Source organism: Ranitomeya variabilis, chromosome 6, assembly GCF_051348905.1.
Source record: "Ranitomeya variabilis isolate aRanVar5 chromosome 6, aRanVar5.hap1, whole genome shotgun sequence".
Classification (NCBI taxonomy): domain Eukaryota; kingdom Metazoa; phylum Chordata; class Amphibia; order Anura; family Dendrobatidae; genus Ranitomeya; species Ranitomeya variabilis.
Window position 1 is genome coordinate 214914972 of NC_135237.1, and position 17464 is coordinate 214932435.

The 17464-nt window shown below is 42.7% G+C and overlaps 1 protein-coding gene across 1 annotated transcript in view; it reads right to left on the minus strand.

Annotated features, from left to right (window-relative positions):
• TGFBR1 (transforming growth factor beta receptor 1) overlaps positions 1-17464 on the minus strand; it is a 185423-nt gene that overhangs the window by 74420 nt on the left and 93539 nt on the right. Inside the window, exon 5 of the mRNA XM_077269426.1 lies at positions 12566-12733. Within this exon, the coding sequence (XP_077125541.1) occupies positions 12566-12733 (168 nt within the window). The remainder of the gene's footprint in view (positions 1-12565; positions 12734-17464) is intronic.

Here is a 17464-nt window from a genome sequence, read left to right on the forward strand (position 1 = left end):
CACACTCTGGTCAGTAGAGCAGACGGCCAGTGCAAACATTGCGATGCGATCGTCATTAGTGATATAAGCCATTTGAGAGGGTAATCGGACCTTTTTTTTAAGCTGTGGACAATTTATATTGAAAAAATGATTTTTACATGATAATGAAAGGTAAACGCCTGGTCACTTCTGTGAAATATAAATATGTGTTTAAAAATAATGAGTTTCAGATAAAGACAAGAGTAAAACATTTACATAGGTCAGCTTGATTTTAACCCCTTCTCGACATAGTTACGCCATATGTTGTGTAAATGGCTTGATGCAGGCTCAAGTCGAGCTCACATCTTTTCCAGCTGATGATGGTTCAATTATTCAGCCATCATCTGCCTCTATTAGCAGCGTTGGAGCTTTCCTCCGCCCCCAGCTATTTGACAGTGGCATTTAATGCATTCCAGCAGAGGGACACGTCATTCTATGAGCCTATAGGTGCTCCAGTGAAGTGATTGCGTGGTGCTCATGTGTTGCCATGACAGCAGGGGGGGCTGCTAAAGACCATTGTTTGTCATGATGATTCTCCCGGGAAAGCCAGCGTTCAGCTGGCATTCACAGGAGACTGACTTTTGCTGTAAACAACAGTGCTAATGTACGGATATGAAAAGTTCAAGTGTTCTGACATTCGCAGGTCTCATGGGGGGGGGGGGGGGGGGACTACAATACAGTAAAAAATAAAAAAGGGAGAAAAAGTAAAAAAATATAAAAGAAATTAAATATAAAAAAGTTAAAATCATTCCGCTTTTGTCCCAGTAAAAATAAAGCAATTAAAATATATAAAAAAAAAAACATATTTGGTATTGCTTAGTTCGTAAAAGTCCAATCAAAATATAAAATAAATTAAATTTGATTGGTAAACAGAGTCACTAGAAAAAAATCTAAACACGTGAATCTTTTTTTTTTTTTTTCCTTTGGTTGACGCAACATTGCAATAAAATAGGAGGTGAACAAAGCATTCTATGTACCCCAAAATGGTAAACATAAAAAGGTCACCTTGAGGCACAACAAAATAACCCGTCACCCAGCCCCATATCCCTAAAATTGGAAACGTTACAGTTCCAGAAAATGGCAACACACACACAAAAAAATTTTGCAACAAATTTACAATTTTTTTTCCCGTCTATTGACGCAGATGGCCAGTGGGTGTCCGACTAGGGGGCGTGACCTGGCTCAATACAAGTGTATGGAGCGCGAGGCCATGCCCACTGGCTTAAGGTCTGTATAACTCATACATACCTGCCGGTCCCGGGTCTGAAACGGCAAATTCCCCCAGTGCACGGTGCATGTGCTGGAAATTAGTAAATCTGCAGTCACACAGAGGGATTCCAAGTTTTTGGTTTTGACGGGACATCCCCTTTAATACACAGGCGATAACTACCGGTATAGAAAATAAGGTAATTTATAAATACAATAGGCTTTGCTCTATTAAGTAGTTATATTTGGAGTATGGCAGAGTATAGATCATATGGAGAGGTCAGTGATACGATGCTTGCTTGGTAACATATAACGCCAAAGATCTAACTGTGGGTCCGATGGCTTATGGTAAACCAAGGGTGTGCATTACTGAAATAATGATTAGGAGTCCAGAGGCATTTTCCATACGCCATCACAATTAGTGTCCAGATATTTGGAGAAAGGGGCATCATTTGCAAGTGAGCAACTTCTTGCAGCGAGGTGGAATGACCGTAAAGACGTCTACATGCTGACTGCGGGGCTACTGACTCCATTGTAACAGGAAAAAGAGGCTACCAAGGAAAAGCATAAACCAGTATGTGTAACTAACATTTATGGGAGATGGGCTAGGTGCTTGAACCTTATTTGGTGAAGCGTACAACAAGGACCTGGTATAAAAAGCTACCTTATTTATTTTGCTGTCTACAAAAAGATTTGCCATGTTACAAAAAGTAGAACTCTCTTATGTCCAAATCCAGGAGAAAATTGTTTAGTATCTTTTATTTAATTCTATTGCAAATGAAGAAGCTTTGAGGTCCGAGGATGTCCATAGACTTGCAGAACAACCAATACCACCTCCAAAAAAGCAGTGTGTGCATTAACCCCTTTCCGACATTGGGCGTAATAGTACGCCGATGTCGGTATCCCTCCCTTTGATGTAGGCTCAGTCGGTGAGCCCACATCTTTCCCGGGACATGTCAGCTGTTTTGAACAGGTGACATGTGTCTGCAATATCAGCGGGTGGAATCGCGATCCACCCATGGCTAATAACTACGGTAGTTAAATGCCGCTGTTAAACGCCGACAACTGCATTTAAATGGTGCTTCCGGCAATCGCGCTGGAAATACACACACCGGTGACCTGCGTCACGCGATCGCTGGTCACCGGTGTGTCGGCATGACAACCCGAGGTCTCCTGGAGACCTCTATGTTTGTCAGTGCCTGATTGCTGTGAGCGCCACCCAGTGGTCGGGCGCTAAAAGCAAGTCAGCAATTCTACTACATAGAGGCGACCTGACCATCGCCTCTATGTAGCAGAGCCGATCGGGCTATGGCAGCTTCTAGTCTCCTATAGAGACTATTGAGGCATGCCGAAAGTTAAAAAAATATTGTTTAAAAATATAAAAAAAATAATAACAGTTTAAATTACCCCCCTTTAGCCCCATTCAAAATAAAACAAGAAAAATAAAATCAAACATACACATATTTGGTATTGCCGCGTTCAGAATTGCCAGACCTATCAATGAAAAAAAGGATTACCGTATATACTAGAGAATAAGCCAACCCGAGTATAAGCAGAGACCCCTAAATTTTGCCACAAAAAAACTGGGAAAACTTAATGACTTGAGTATAAGCCTAGGGTGGGAAATGCAGCAGCTACTGGTAAATTTCAAAAATAAAAATAGATACCAATAAAAGTAAAATTAATTGAGACATCAGTAGGTTAAGTGTTTTTAAATATCCATATTGAATCAGGAGCCCCATATAATGCTCCATACAGTTCATGATGGGCCCCATAATATGCTCCATATTAAAATATGCCCCATATAATGCTGCACAAAAGTTAATAATGGCCCCATAAGATGCTCCATAGATTATGCCCCATACAATGCTGTATAAAAGGTCGATGGCCCCATAAGATGCTCCACAGATTATGCCCCATAATATGCTCCACAGATTATGCCCCATAAGATGCTCCACAGATTATGCCCCATAAAATGCTCCATAGATTATGCCCCATAAAATGCTCCATAGATTATGCCGCATAAGATGCACCATAGATTATGCTCCATATGCTGCGATTAAAATAAAAAAAAATCACATACTCACCTCTCGTCGCTCAGGCCCCCGGCACTTGCGATATTCACCTTCCCCGTTCCACCGCTGCGCGCCGCTCTGTCTTCCGGCTCTCTGCCTGTTCAGGCAGAGAGCGCACAGTAAACACTTCATCATGCCCTCTGACCTGAACAGGCAGACGACGCGGAAGACAGAGCGGCACCCGGCGGTGGAACGGGGTCAGATGAATATCGCGCAATGCTCACCCTCCCCTGTTATACTCTCCTGCTCAGTCTATGGCAGCTTCTCACTGTCAGAAGGTCTCCGGGAGCTTCTTCCCATGTTCAGCGGTCACGTACCGTTCATTAAAGTAATGAATATGCGTCCATATTCATTACTTTAATGAGCGGTACCACGTGAACACAGGAAGCGCTGCCCGAAGACCATCGGACATGCAGGGACCGTGCCAGGAGCAGGTGAGTATGTGACAGCCGCCGCTCCCCCTCCCCCACCAGCAATGACTCGAGTATAAGCTGAGGGGCACTTTCAGCCTAACAAAATGGGCTGAAAATCTCAGCTTATACTCGAGTATATACGGTAACCTGATTGCCGAACAGTAGGGATGAAAAAAAGTAAAAAATGCCAGAATTACAAGGTTTTTTTGTCGCAGCGACATTGCTTTAAAATGCATTAACTGGCTATAAAAAGATCGAATCTGCACCAAAATGGCATCATTAAAATTGTCAGCTCGGCACGCAAAAAATAAGCCCTCACCCAACCCGAGATCACGAAAAATGGAGACGCTACAGGTATCGGAAAATTGCGCAATTTTTATTTAGTAAAGTTTGGAATTTTTTTTCACCACTTAGATAAAAAAGAACCTAGACATGTTGACGTCTGTGAACTCGGAATGACCTGGAGAATCATATTGGCAGGTCAGTTATACCATTTAGTGAACCTAGCAAAAAAGCCAAACAAAAAAACAAGTGTGGGATTGCACTGTTTTTGCAATTTCACAGCACTTGGAATTTCTTTCCCCGTTTTCTAGTACATGACATGGTAAAACCAAATGGTGTTAAAAAGTACAACTCGTCCCAGTAAAAACAAGCCCTCACATGGCCATATTGATGGAAAAATAAAAAAGTTGGCTCTAGGAAGGAGGGGAGCGAAAAAAGGAAACACAAAACCGAAAAAAACCTCCGGTCATGAAGGGGTTAAAAAAGAAAAAAAAAAAAAAAAAAACAGAGGTTGGCTACTACATTCTATAATTCCCCCACTGCTCACTCGCTGATGTCACATCAAGTACCAGAATTCCTTGCTTCACCCGTGTGTGACCCAGTTGCGCGTACCCCTCCCGAGCGACTAGGCTGTGGGTGGAGTTTCACTGCATGTAACTGCCCAGTATCTAGAGCGCGCTTTCCCTCGTGCTGCATACTGGGCTGTGATGCGCAGTGAAACACAGCCCAGTCACTCAGGCGGGATGTGCACAGCTGGGTCACACCCGGGTGGAGCAAGGATTTCTGGTACTTGACGTGACATCAGCGTCGGCTGCAGCCGGGGTCACGTAATGCCAAGTGAGCGGTCAGCAATAGCGCCACTCACTGGCAGAGAGCACAACAAAAGGGATTTTACAAACGTACTTCCATACAAACTTTAAATTGGTGGGGATATTATAGACTGTAGAGGACAACCTCTTTAAGCAAGGAAATAGGAGGAATACCAGCTAAATGTACACATCACAACCAGGAGGGCTTGCATTTGTCCCTGGTTTGAGACCTATCACAAAACCTCAAATTATAATCGGATATTTGAAAGGGAACAGGTCACCAAGTTTCTCCAATATACCTCAGCATGCATAGCAAAGAACATCTGAGCAGGAGTGAGACTGGGAGACACTGTGTGGATGAGGAGGGCGATGATTGTGGGAAGTTAGGAGGCGCCGGATCAAGACCAGCAACGCCCATTAGTCCGGACGGCACTGTATGCGAGCACAGTACAACTTTTTTTTTGTGCTTTGCAGAGGGGATTGGAGATTTACAGGATACTAAAATGGTCTTAAAGATGCTGGCTGTATTTCATATTGGGAAATCTTGGTGACCAATGTCAATCTTAAAAGGAACCTAAGTGTGTAATCAGGTCACTTTTCAGAAACAAAATTCTTATTCTTATTTTCCGTTTAGTGGGTCCCAGTAGTGAGGAAATCCTATGGGAGAGGTAATAGCATATTTTCAATCAGTAACTTTTTTTTACTCCTTAAGATTATTTTAATCCCTTCATGACCAGAGGTATTTTCATTTTTGCGTTTTCGTTTTTTGCTCCCCTTCTTCCCAGAGCCATAACTTTTTTATTTTTTAGTCAATATGGCCATGTGAGGACTAGTTTTTTGCAGATCAAATTGCACTTTTGAACGACACAATTGGTTTTACCATAAAGGGTACTGGAAAGCAGGAAAAAAATTCCAAGTGCGGTGAAACTACAAAAAAAGTGCAATCCCAGAGTTATTTATTTATTTATTTTTTTTAATATGTTCACTAAATGCTAAAACTAACCTGCCACTATCATTCTCCGGGTCATTATGAGTTCATAGACACCAAATATGTCTAGGTTCTTTTTTATCTAAGTGGTGAAAAAAAACCTCCAAGGTTTGTTAAAAAAAAATAAAATAAATAAATTGCGCCATTTCCCAATACCCGTAACGTCTCCATTTTTCGTGATCTTGGGTTGGGTGAGGGCTTATTTTTTGGGTGCCAAACTGACGTTTTAAACAATACCATTTTGGCGCAGAAACGATATTTTGATTACTCGTTATTTCATTTTAATGCAACGTTGATGCAACCAAAAAAAAAAGGTAACTCTGGCGTTTTTTCTTTTTTTCCCTCGTTACGCCGTTAATTTTTTTTTATATTGATAGATCGGGCCTCTTGAAGCTCATAAAGAGAATGCCAAGAGTGTGCAAAGCAGTCATCAAAGCAAAAGGTGACTACTTTGAAGAACCTAGAATATAAGACATATTTTCAGTTGTTTCACACTGTTAAATCATAGTTTTGATGCCTTCAGTGTGAATGTACAAATTCAGTCATGAAAAAACTGAAAAATCTTTAAATGGAAAGGTGTGTCCAAACATTTGACCTGTACTGTAATATTATATATACAGTGGGGCAAAAAAGTATTTAGTCAGTCAGCAATAGTGCAAGTTCCACCACTTAAAAAGATGAGAGGCGTCTGTAATTTACATCATAGGTAGACCTCAACTATGGGAGACAAACTGAGAAAAAAAAATCCAGAAAATCACATCGTCTGTTTTTTTTATCATTTTATTTGCATATTCTGGTGGAAAATAAGTATTTGGTCAGAAACAAACAATCAAGATTTCTGGCTCTCACAGACCTGTAACTTCTTCTTTAAGAGTCTCCTCTTTCCTCCACTCATTACCTGTAGTAATGGCTCCTGTTTAAATTTGTTATCAGTATTAAAAGACACCTGTGCACACCCTCAAACAGTCTGACTCCAAACTCCACTATGGTGAAGACCAAAGAGCTGTCAAAGGACACCAGAAACAAAATTGTAGCCCTGCACCAGGCTGGGAAGACTGAATCTGCAATAGCCAACCAGCTTGGAGTGAAGAAATCAACAGTGGGAGCAATAATTAGAAAATGGAAGACATTCAAGACCACTGATAATCTCCCTCGATCTGGGGCTCCACGCAAAATCCCACCCCGTGGGGTCAGAATGATCACAAGAACGGTGAGCAAAAATCCCAGAACCATGCGGGGGGACCTAGTGAATGAACTGCAGAGAGCTGGGACCAATGTAACAAGGCCTACCATAAGTAACACACTACGCCACCATGGACTCAGATCCTGCAGTGCCAGACGTGTCCCACTGCTTAAGCCAGTACATGTCCGGGCCCGTCTGAAGTTTGCTAGAGAGCATTTGGATGATCCAGAGGAGTTTTGGGAGAATGTCCTATGGTCTGATGAAACCAAACTGGAACTGTTTGGTAGAAACACAACTTGTCGTGTTTGGAGGAAAAAGAATACTGAGTTGCATCCATCAAACACCATACCTACTGTAAAGCATGGTGGTGGAAACATCATGCTTTGGGGCTGTTTCTCTGCAAAGGGGCCAGGACGACTGATCCGGGTACATGAAAGAATGAATGGGGCCATGTATCGTGAGATTTTGAGTGCAAACCTCCTTCCATCAGCAAGGGCATTGAAGATGAAACGTGGCTGGGTCTTTCAACATGACAATGATCCAAAGCACACCGCCAGGGCAACGAAGGAGTGGCTTCATAAGAAGCATTTCAAGGACCTGGAGTGGCCTAGCCAGTCTCCAGATCTCAACCCTATAGAAAACCTTTGGAGGGAGTTGAAAGTCCGTGTTGCCAAGCGAAAAGCCAAAAACATCACTGCTCTAGAGGAGATCTGCATGGAGGAATGGGCCAACATACCAACAACAGTGTGTGGCAACCTTGTGAAGACTTACAGAAAACGTTTGACCTCTGTCATTGCCAACAAAGGATATATTACAAAGTATTGAGATGAAATTTTGTTTCTGACCAAATACTTATTTTCCACCAGAATATGCAAATAAAATGATAAAAAAACAGACAATGTGATTTTCTGGATTTTTTTTTCTCAGTTTGTCTCCCATAGTTGAGGTCTACCTATGATGTAAATTACAGACGCCTCTCATCTTTTTAAGTGGTGGAACTTGCACTATTGCTGACTGACTAAATACTTTTTTGCCCCACTGTACATATATATATATATATATATATATATATATATATGTATATGTATATATATATATATATATATATATATATATATATATATATATATATATATATATATATATATATATATATATATATATATATATATATATATTCGAGTATAAGCCGACCCGAGTATAAGCCGAGACCCCTAATTTTGCCACAAAAAACTGGGAAAGCTTAATGACTCGAGTATAAGCCTAGGGTAGAAAATGCAGCAGCTACTGGTAAATGTCAAAAATAAAAATAGATACCAATAAAAGTAAAATTAATTGAGACATCAGTAGGTTAAGTGTTTTTGAATATCCATATTGAATCAGGAGCCCCATATAATACTACATACAGTTCATGATGGGCCCCATAAGATGCTCCATACAAAATACGCCCCATATAAAGCTGCACAAATGCTGATTATGGCCCCATAAGATGCTCCATACAGACATTTGCCCCATATAATATTCCACAAATGCTGATTATGTCCCCATAAGATGCCCCATACAGACATTTGCCCCATGTAATTCTCCATAAATGCTGATTATGGCCCCATAGGATGCTCCATACAGACATTTGCCCCGTGTAATGCTCCATAAATGCTGATTATGGCCCCATAAGATGCTCCATACAGTCATTTGCCCCATATGCTGTTGCTGCGATTAAAAGTAAAAAACAATATCACATACTCACCTCAAGTTGCTCAGGCCCCCGACACTTGCTATATTTCACCTGCTCCGCGCTCCACCGCCGCCAGCCGCCGCTACGTTCCCCGTCCACTGCACTGACTGCCCAGGCAGAGGGTGGCGCGCACTAATTGCGTCACCGCGCCCTCTGACCTGAGCATCAGTGCAGAGGATGCAGAAGACGCAGCGGCGGCCGGAGACGGTGGAACGGGGAGCAGGTGAATATAGCACACTACTTATACTCACCTGCCCCTGGCACAGTCCCCGGCGTCGGCAGCTTTTTCCTGTAGTGAGCGGTCACATGGTACAGCTCATTACAGTAATGAATATGCGGCTCCACCCCTATGGGAGTGGAGTGGGGTCCATATTCATTACTGTAATGAGCTGTACCATGTGACCGCTCACTACAGGAAGAAGCTGCCGTTGCAGCACGGTGGCTCAGTGGATAGCTCTGCAGCCTTGCAGCGCTGGAGTCCTGGGTTCTAATCCCACCTTGGACAACATCTGCATGGAGTTTGTATGTTCTCCCCGTGTTTGCGTGAGTTTCCTCCGGGTACTCCGGTTTCCTCCCACATTCCAAAGACATACTGATAGGGAATTTAGATTGTGAGCCCCATCGGGACAGTGATGATAATGTGTGCAAAACTGTAAAGCACTGTGGAATATGTTAGCGCTATATAAAAATAAAGATTATTATTATTAATAATATATATATTAAAAAGTTCTGTCTCCGCCATCTAATTTGTTACCTCTGATTATCTGTTTGCATAATTTGCCGTTTTTTCACTAGAGAGTGAGTATACAGGAATTCATATATTCATATCTTTATTTGTCTGTAGTGTTTTGGCTCCCTCTAGTGGTCAGAGTCATGTTTACAGTCCTATTTTCTGTTTTTTCTCTTTTCCATGTCTGATTCTCCTCCCCCTTTTGCAATGCATTATGGTAGCTCAGCGTCCATCCCTCCATTTCCTTCAGTCTGCTTTCATAGAAAGACGCTTTCTCTTCATCCCCCTTGTGATTGCATTGCCGGTATGTGTTTCTGCTTTCTGTAGGTAGTTTCTGCTCTAATATTAGCGTAGCTTAGCCAGTTGTACTCCTAGTTCAGTTACTAGCCTTGTAAATGTTCATGCATAATGTACGACATGTGTAGTATGTATTTCTGCTGTACCATGCACTGATTGTATGTATATGATAGTATATTGGCGCGGTGTAACTGTAAACAATCACATTCAATAAAAACACAATCAACCACAGTCTCCTTATTGGACTCCGGTATAGCGGCTTAGCTGCCTGCATAGCTACGTGAGCCTGCCTTATCCCGTGAGGACAGAATAGTATATATATATATATATATATATATATATATATATATATATATATATATATATATATATATATATATATATATATATATATATATATATGTACACACACAGTAGGGTTAATAACTGCTGTTGGCAAAATAGAATGTGTTAACAAAAATTTATTCTGCACACAAAAACCACAAAACAAATAGATAGAAATGTAATTGTTAAAAGGCAAAAACTAAGCTAATAGAAGCATTTCACAATTGTACTGGTACCTGTCATTGGAGACTTTAGGGGATCTGGTGGCGACAGGAGAAGTGGAAGTTTTATCTTGCCATTTGCACCTGGCAGTTCATCTTTCCATTTCAGGGCACTGCAGTACATGCAGACCACATCCGTTTTTCCTATCTGAACTTTAGGATTATCCTGATAGTTTATGTCTGACTGGTAACAAAAAGCAGCAGATTTCAAATCTCCAACCATTTCCTGTGCCCTGGTGGAAGAAATAGCAATTCTCTTAGTGGCAAGTCGGCCTGCTCTCTGCTGAGATGACTCATTGGCCCTTGAGAAAGCAGCTTTTCTTCTCTTATTTGCAAGTCTGGCTTCCCTCTCCTCAGAAAGTTCATTGGCCCTTGAGGAAGCAGCTCTTGTTTTCATGCCTGTAAGCCTCACTTCCCTCTCCTCAAAGTTCATTGGCTCTTGAGAAGCAGCTCTTCTTTTCATGTCTGCAAGCCTCGCTTCCCTCTCCTCAGAAAGTTCATTGGCCCTTGAGGAAGCAGCTCTTGTTCTCTGGTCTGTAAGTCTCGCTTCCCTCTGCTCAGAAAGTTCATTGGCCCTTGAGGAAGCAGCTCTTGTTCTCTGGTCTGCAAGTCTCGCTTCCCTCTGCTCAGAAAGTTCATTGGCCCTTGAGGAAGCAGCTCTTGTTCTCTGGTCTGCAAGTCTCGCTTCCCTCTGCTCAGAAAGTTCATTGGCCCTTGAGGAAGCAGCTCTTGTTCTCTGGTCTGCAAGTCTCGCTTCCCTCTGCTCAGAAAGTTCATTGGCTCTTGAGGAAGCAGCTGCTGTTTTCATGTGTGTCAGCCTTGTTTCTCGGTCTTCACATTTTTCAATGGCCCGTAATGCAGCTTTTCTTTTCGCATCAGCTGACATTTGTGCCATGGAATTCCTTTTCTTATGAGGAATTATTGTGGTAAAAATAGTCTGTAACTGGCAGTTTCTATATCCTCTCACATAGTGGTAATGTGACTGACATCAGCCTTTCCACCAACACACCCTAACTGACATGCTATTACCTCACACAAGCTTTGTTATATTGAGAATGTCCTTTGTTGCCTATATTATCCAATCAGAGCTCAGATTAATTAACTGTAGCAAAATAGAAGCTGAGCTGTGATTGGTTGCTATTGGCAGCCTGATAAATCCCCAGCCAACAGGAAGCCCTCCCCCCTGGCAGTATATATTAGCTCACACATACACAGGTCACGTGACTGACAGCTGCCGTATTTCCTATATGGTACATTTGTTGCTCTTGCAGTTTGTCTGCTTATTAATCAGATTTTTACTTTTGAAGGATAATACCAGACTTGTGTGTGTTTTAGGGCGAGTTTCATGTGTCAATTTGTTTGTGTGGAGTTGCGTGTGGCGACATGCATGTAGCGACTTTTGTGAGATGAGTTTTGTATGACGACATGCATGTAGCAACTTTTTGTGTGTCGAGTTGCATGTGACAGTTTAGTGTAGCAAGTTGTGTGCAGCAAGTTTTGCGGGTGGCGAGTTTTAGGTGTGGTGCGTTTTGAGTACGTGCAAGTTTTGTGTGAGGCAACTTTTGCATGTGTTGCAACTTTTGTGCATGTGGCAATTTTTCCACGTGTGCAAGTTTTGCGTGTGGCAAGTTTTCCATGAGGTGAATTTTGCACTTGTGGCGAGTTTTGCATGAGCCTAGTTTTGCATGTGGCGAATTTTGTGCGTGGCGAGTTTTGTGTTTCGACTTTTAAGTGGCGAGGTTGGTGTATGTGTGGTGAAATGTGTGCTGAGGGTAGTATATGTGTTCAAGCACGTGGTAGTGTGTGGCGCATTTTGTGTGTGTTCATATCAGCGTGTGCGGCGAGTATCCCATGTCGGGGCTCCACCTTAGCAACTGTATGGTATATACTCTTTGGCGCCATCGCCATTTTTTTTCTTCTTTACTTTTGGCATGCTTCAACAGTCTCCATGGACGACTAGAGGTTGCCATAAGCCGATCGCCTCTGCTAAATACAGGCAAGGATCAATTTGCCTGTATGCAGCAGAATTACCACCGGGCAGCGCTCATAGCAATCTGGCAATGACAACCATAGAGGTCTGCTGGAGACCTCTGGTTGTCATGCCAACCCATCTGATCTGTGATGGATCTGTGACTCGATCACCCATGGTCACAGATGGGAGGGATTTCCGGCGCACTTGCCGGCAGCGCGTTTTAAATGCCACGGTCAGATTTCTGTCACTAAGGGGTTAAACAGTTAATAAAGAATAACACACAAAGATTGCAAAACATGTGTCTAGCCATACCTTGTGTCCCAACTATCTCCATGTGAAGATGAGCCAGGCCGCTTGCTGTAGATAACGAGAGCTTTAGCATTCCTTCCACAGTCACTGTGTACCTGTTTAAATAATCAAAAAGCGAGCCATGCTCATGATAATCTGACACCAGCCAAAGTTGAGTCCATGTTCCATTATCTGTAAAAACAAATCCAGAATCAAGAAGTGGTCTTTACATATTAAAACATTATCCTGATCTGAATACATCCTGCAAGATCTATTTTGTAGTAACCGAAAATTTTGTTCCTTAGGCCTCTTTCACATTTCCGTCGGTACGGGCCCGTCGCAATGCGTCGGGCCGACGGACGTTGTGAATTTACTGCACGATGTGGGCAGCGGATGCAATTTTTCGACGCATCCGCTGCCCATTCTGCAGTCCGGGGAGGAGGGGGCTGAGTTTCTGCTGCGACGCACAAAAAAAGTTACATTGAACGTTTTTTGTGCCGATGGTCCGCCAAAACACGACGGATCCGTCGCACGATGGACGCGACGTGTGGCAATCTGTCGCTAATACAAGTTTATGGGCAAAAAAACGCATCCTGCGAGCACGTTTGCAGGATCCGTTTTTTGCCCTAAACGACGAATTGCGGCGGATTGCAAACAACGGAAGTGTGAAAGTAGCCTTACAATAAACAATTTTTGTTATTTATAAATATCGATTTGCAATGGAGTTTTCTTTTTTTCTTTTTTAATTAAAGGGGTTGTCCTATGTTGCCGAGCAAAAGCACACCAAACCAATTGAAATTTGGGCTTAGTGGCAAAGGTATACCACTGGTCCAAACTGTATGCTCTCCGGTGCTGCGCGCACAGGGAACTTAGCCTCTGCAGCATCAGAGGACCGCAGGTGCACTGCGGACAGATCCAGATGCACTCTGCCTAGTACACCAGCCATCACTGATCGACTGCTAACAACTGCTGTAAATCAGAGTACCCTGTAGTCTAAAGTCCTCCAATACACATATTTTAGTGGTCCAAACACAGATATGCATTGGATTGTGTAACAAATAGTGATGAGCGAGTGTACTCGTTGCTCGGGTTTTCCCGAGCACGCTCGGGTGACCTCCGAGTATTTATTATTGCTCGGAGATATAGTTTTCATCACCTCAGTTGCATGATTTACGGCTTCCAGATACGCTGAATACATGTGGAAATTCCCTAACAAACAGGCATTCCTCCCAGATACACGGAGTACATGTAAGCCAAAAATCATGCAACTGAGGCCATGAAAACTATATCTCCGAGCAATAACAAATACTCAGAGGTCACCCGAGCAACGAGTACACTCGCTCATCACTAGTAACAACCTAATGTTTAAGGATGAGGAGAGATCAGCATTGGGTAGTTTTTATTCTCTGGGAGATATGAATGAATAACAATAATAAATAGTGATAGCATATATCAGAGTGTGTAAAAAGAAAAAAGATAGCGGAGAGGTGAACAAGTGTTAAGGAGGTTTACCTTTTCACTTGCCTGTGTGAAGGAATGTAAGTATCACCTATGATAACACAATATGTGGACGTAATAGAGGACAGCTTAAAGGGACAATCAGAATAAAATTAAAGAAATTGTCCACTACTAGGACAACCCCTTCTTGATCAAAACATTTGGCCTGATAACATAACATACTCAACTCTCGTGCTGGTGCCATTCCCACTGTATTGGCGATTGCTCTCCCTGTGGCTGTCGTACGGTGTTGTGACACGTGTGATGTTGGCATCCAATCAGCGCTGGCGTCACTGCCTCCGACTTGGGACGTTTTGAACATAAAGAGGAAGTCTGGGCTACAGCTGATCTCACACTACCTCTCTATGCTCAAAATATCCAAACGCGGAGACAGACGCCAGCACTGATTGGGTGCCTACTTCACAACATAGCAACAGAGCACGTGCCTAGGGCGCCGGGCTGCAGGGGGCGGCACCAAGACAGGGGAAAAAAAACACCGGATTACTTAAGGTAATACTCTTTTATAGAGCCACGACAGCACCCACTGAGAGAGGGGATCCGCCCCTTAGGAACAGGAAACCCTATGGAGAGATAAAAGGGGCGGTCCCCCTCGCTCCCACAGTTTGGGTTACAGAGATTGCGAGGAACCGCCCACCAGTTTTAGTAGGTAATTCTATATCATCATTTATCTTTACTTAACTTAATTATGTTTAACTACAAGAACGAATCACCCCTAACAGTGCTCACATGTAAAACTAATATATTTGGGAGGGAAGTGAAGGGGTGCTGTCATGGCTCTATAAAAGAGTATTACCGGTAAGTAATCCGGTGTTTTCTCTTCGCCACGACAGTACCCACTGAGAGACTTTCAGAGATAGTTATTTGGGAGGGATTATCGTGTTAAGAACTGATCTACCGAAACACAAGTCAGTGGAGGCAGATAGATCAAGTCTATAGTGATTATAGAAGGTAGTAGGAGAAGACCAGGTTGCGGCCTTACATATTAGTTCTACTGGAACCTCTGCTCGTTCAGCCCAGAATGATGCTATCGCCCGGGTGGAATGTGCCTTTACAGTCTCAGGTGGATTCTCCCCTTTAGACGAATAGGCCTGGTATATTGCTTCCCGAATCCATCGGGATAACGTGCCTTTTGTAACACCAGCTCCTTTTCTTTGACCCTGGAAGGAAACAAAGAGAGCCCTGCTCTTCCTCCAGGTGCTAGTTCTGTCTAGATAAGCTATTACAGCCCTTCTCACATCTAATGTATGGTACCTTTCCTCTTCCTGATTTGTAGGGTTATTATAGAAGGAAGGAAGAAGAATTTCTTGAGATCTATGAAATTTAGTGCATACTTTAGGTAAGTAGGAAGGGTCTGTTTTCAGGACAATTCTATCTGGAAATATTGACAGAAAAGGAGGATCTATTGATAATGCCTGTATGTCACTTACCTTTCTCGCCGACACTAAAGCGACAAGAAGAGCAGTCTTGAGGGAAACGTGTTTAATGTGAGCTGAGTGTAGTGGCTCAAACGGGTGACCTGTCAAGGCTTCAAGGACTAAATTAACATCCCAAGGAGGTAAGCGGGGGATTTGAACCGATTCTGACCTCTGGCAGGCTGAAATAAATCTGGCTACCCACCTGTCACCCGCAATGTTGTGACTATACAAGGCCCCTAGAGCAGAAACTTGTACTTTTAACGTACTAACTGAAAGGCCTAAATCACGTCCTCTCTGGAGAAATTCTAAAATAGTAGAAATAGGAATTTCATTCGACAAGGCCGATGGATAGAGACTTAGAAATTTTTTCCACACCCTTACATATATAGATGTAGTGGATTTTTTTCTACTTAACAATAGAGTATTAATCACTTTATCAGAGAAACCTCTTCGTTTTAACAGCTGCCTCTCAAATTCCAGGCTGTCAACCGTAGTCCCTTCACATGAGGGTGGTTCAAGGGCCCCTGGAAGAGAAGATCCTGATCCTCTGGGAGAATCCATGGGTCTGAGATCGACATGGCCCTGAGCAGGGAAAACCATGGTCTCTTTGGCCAAAATGGAGCAATTAGGATCATATTCGCTCTGTCTTCCTGATTACCGTTGGAAGAAGTATCAATGGAGGGAAAGCATACGCTTTTTTGGAATGTCCATGGAACTTGGAGGGCATCGAGAAAATCGGGATTGTCGGTTCGGAACATTGAAGCGAATCTTTTTAATTGTCTGTTGTCTCTTGTAGCGAAGAGATCTATTTCGGGTATACCCCATTTCACGGTTATCATTTTGAATATTTGACGATTTAGAACCCACTCCCCTTGGTGGAGGGTACGACGACTGAGGAAGTCTGCTTTTGAATTCTCCACTCCTCTGACATGTAGTGCTGATAGGGACAGAAGATGTTCCTCGGCCATAATCAAGATGTCGTCGGCTATAGACATGAGAGTTCCCGATCTTGTTCCTCCTTGATGATTGATATAAGCCACTGATGTCATGTTGTCTGACAAAATTCTGGTATGTGTTCCGTGTAGCTGCGGAAGGAATTCACATAGGGCATGATAGACAGCTTTTAGCTCTCTCTTATTAGATGAGTCGCCTGACTCTGTAATAGACCACAGACCTTGGACTATCTGGTCTCCTAAATGTGCTCCCCAACCACTAGGACTAGCATCCGTGAATATTGTGTTTGAGGGTTTAACCACCCAGGGGACCCCACTAACCAAGTGATTTGGTTCTAACCACCAGGTCAGGGATTGGATTACGTCTCCAGAAAGGGAAATTTTACCCTCTAAACGACCCAGTAATTTTTCTTCCTCTTGTAAAATTGTATATTGTAAACACCTAGAATGGAATTGAGCCCATGGGACAGCCGGAATGCATGACGTGAAGGAGCCAAGAAGGGACATGCCTTCTCTTAGATAAACCTCTAATTTCCTTATCACTGACTGTACCTTATTTCTAATTGTTAATTGTTTAGTTTCTGGAAGAAAACCTCTCTGGCTTACAGAGTCTAATATAATACCCAGAAATGTTTGCCGAGTTGTTGGAAATAATCTGGATTTTTCCCAATTTATCAACCACCCCAATCCCTGCAGGGATGAAATCATATCAAACAATCGTTGCCGACATTGTGAAGGAGAATTTCCCACTACTAATAGGTCATCTAGGTATGGAATTATGAGGATGTCTTTTAACCTTAAATATGACATTACTTCCGACATTAATTTGGTGAAGACTCTTGGAGCTATTGACAGTCCAAAAGGCATTGCTGTATACTGAAAATGCCGTATACATCCATTCATCACAATCGCCACACGAGATATTGCTGATGTTCTATAAAGATTGGTAGATGGTAATATGCATCTTTTAGGTCAAGTACCGTCATAAAACAATGGGGGAACAGAAGTTTTATGGTGGATCGGATAGACTCCATTTT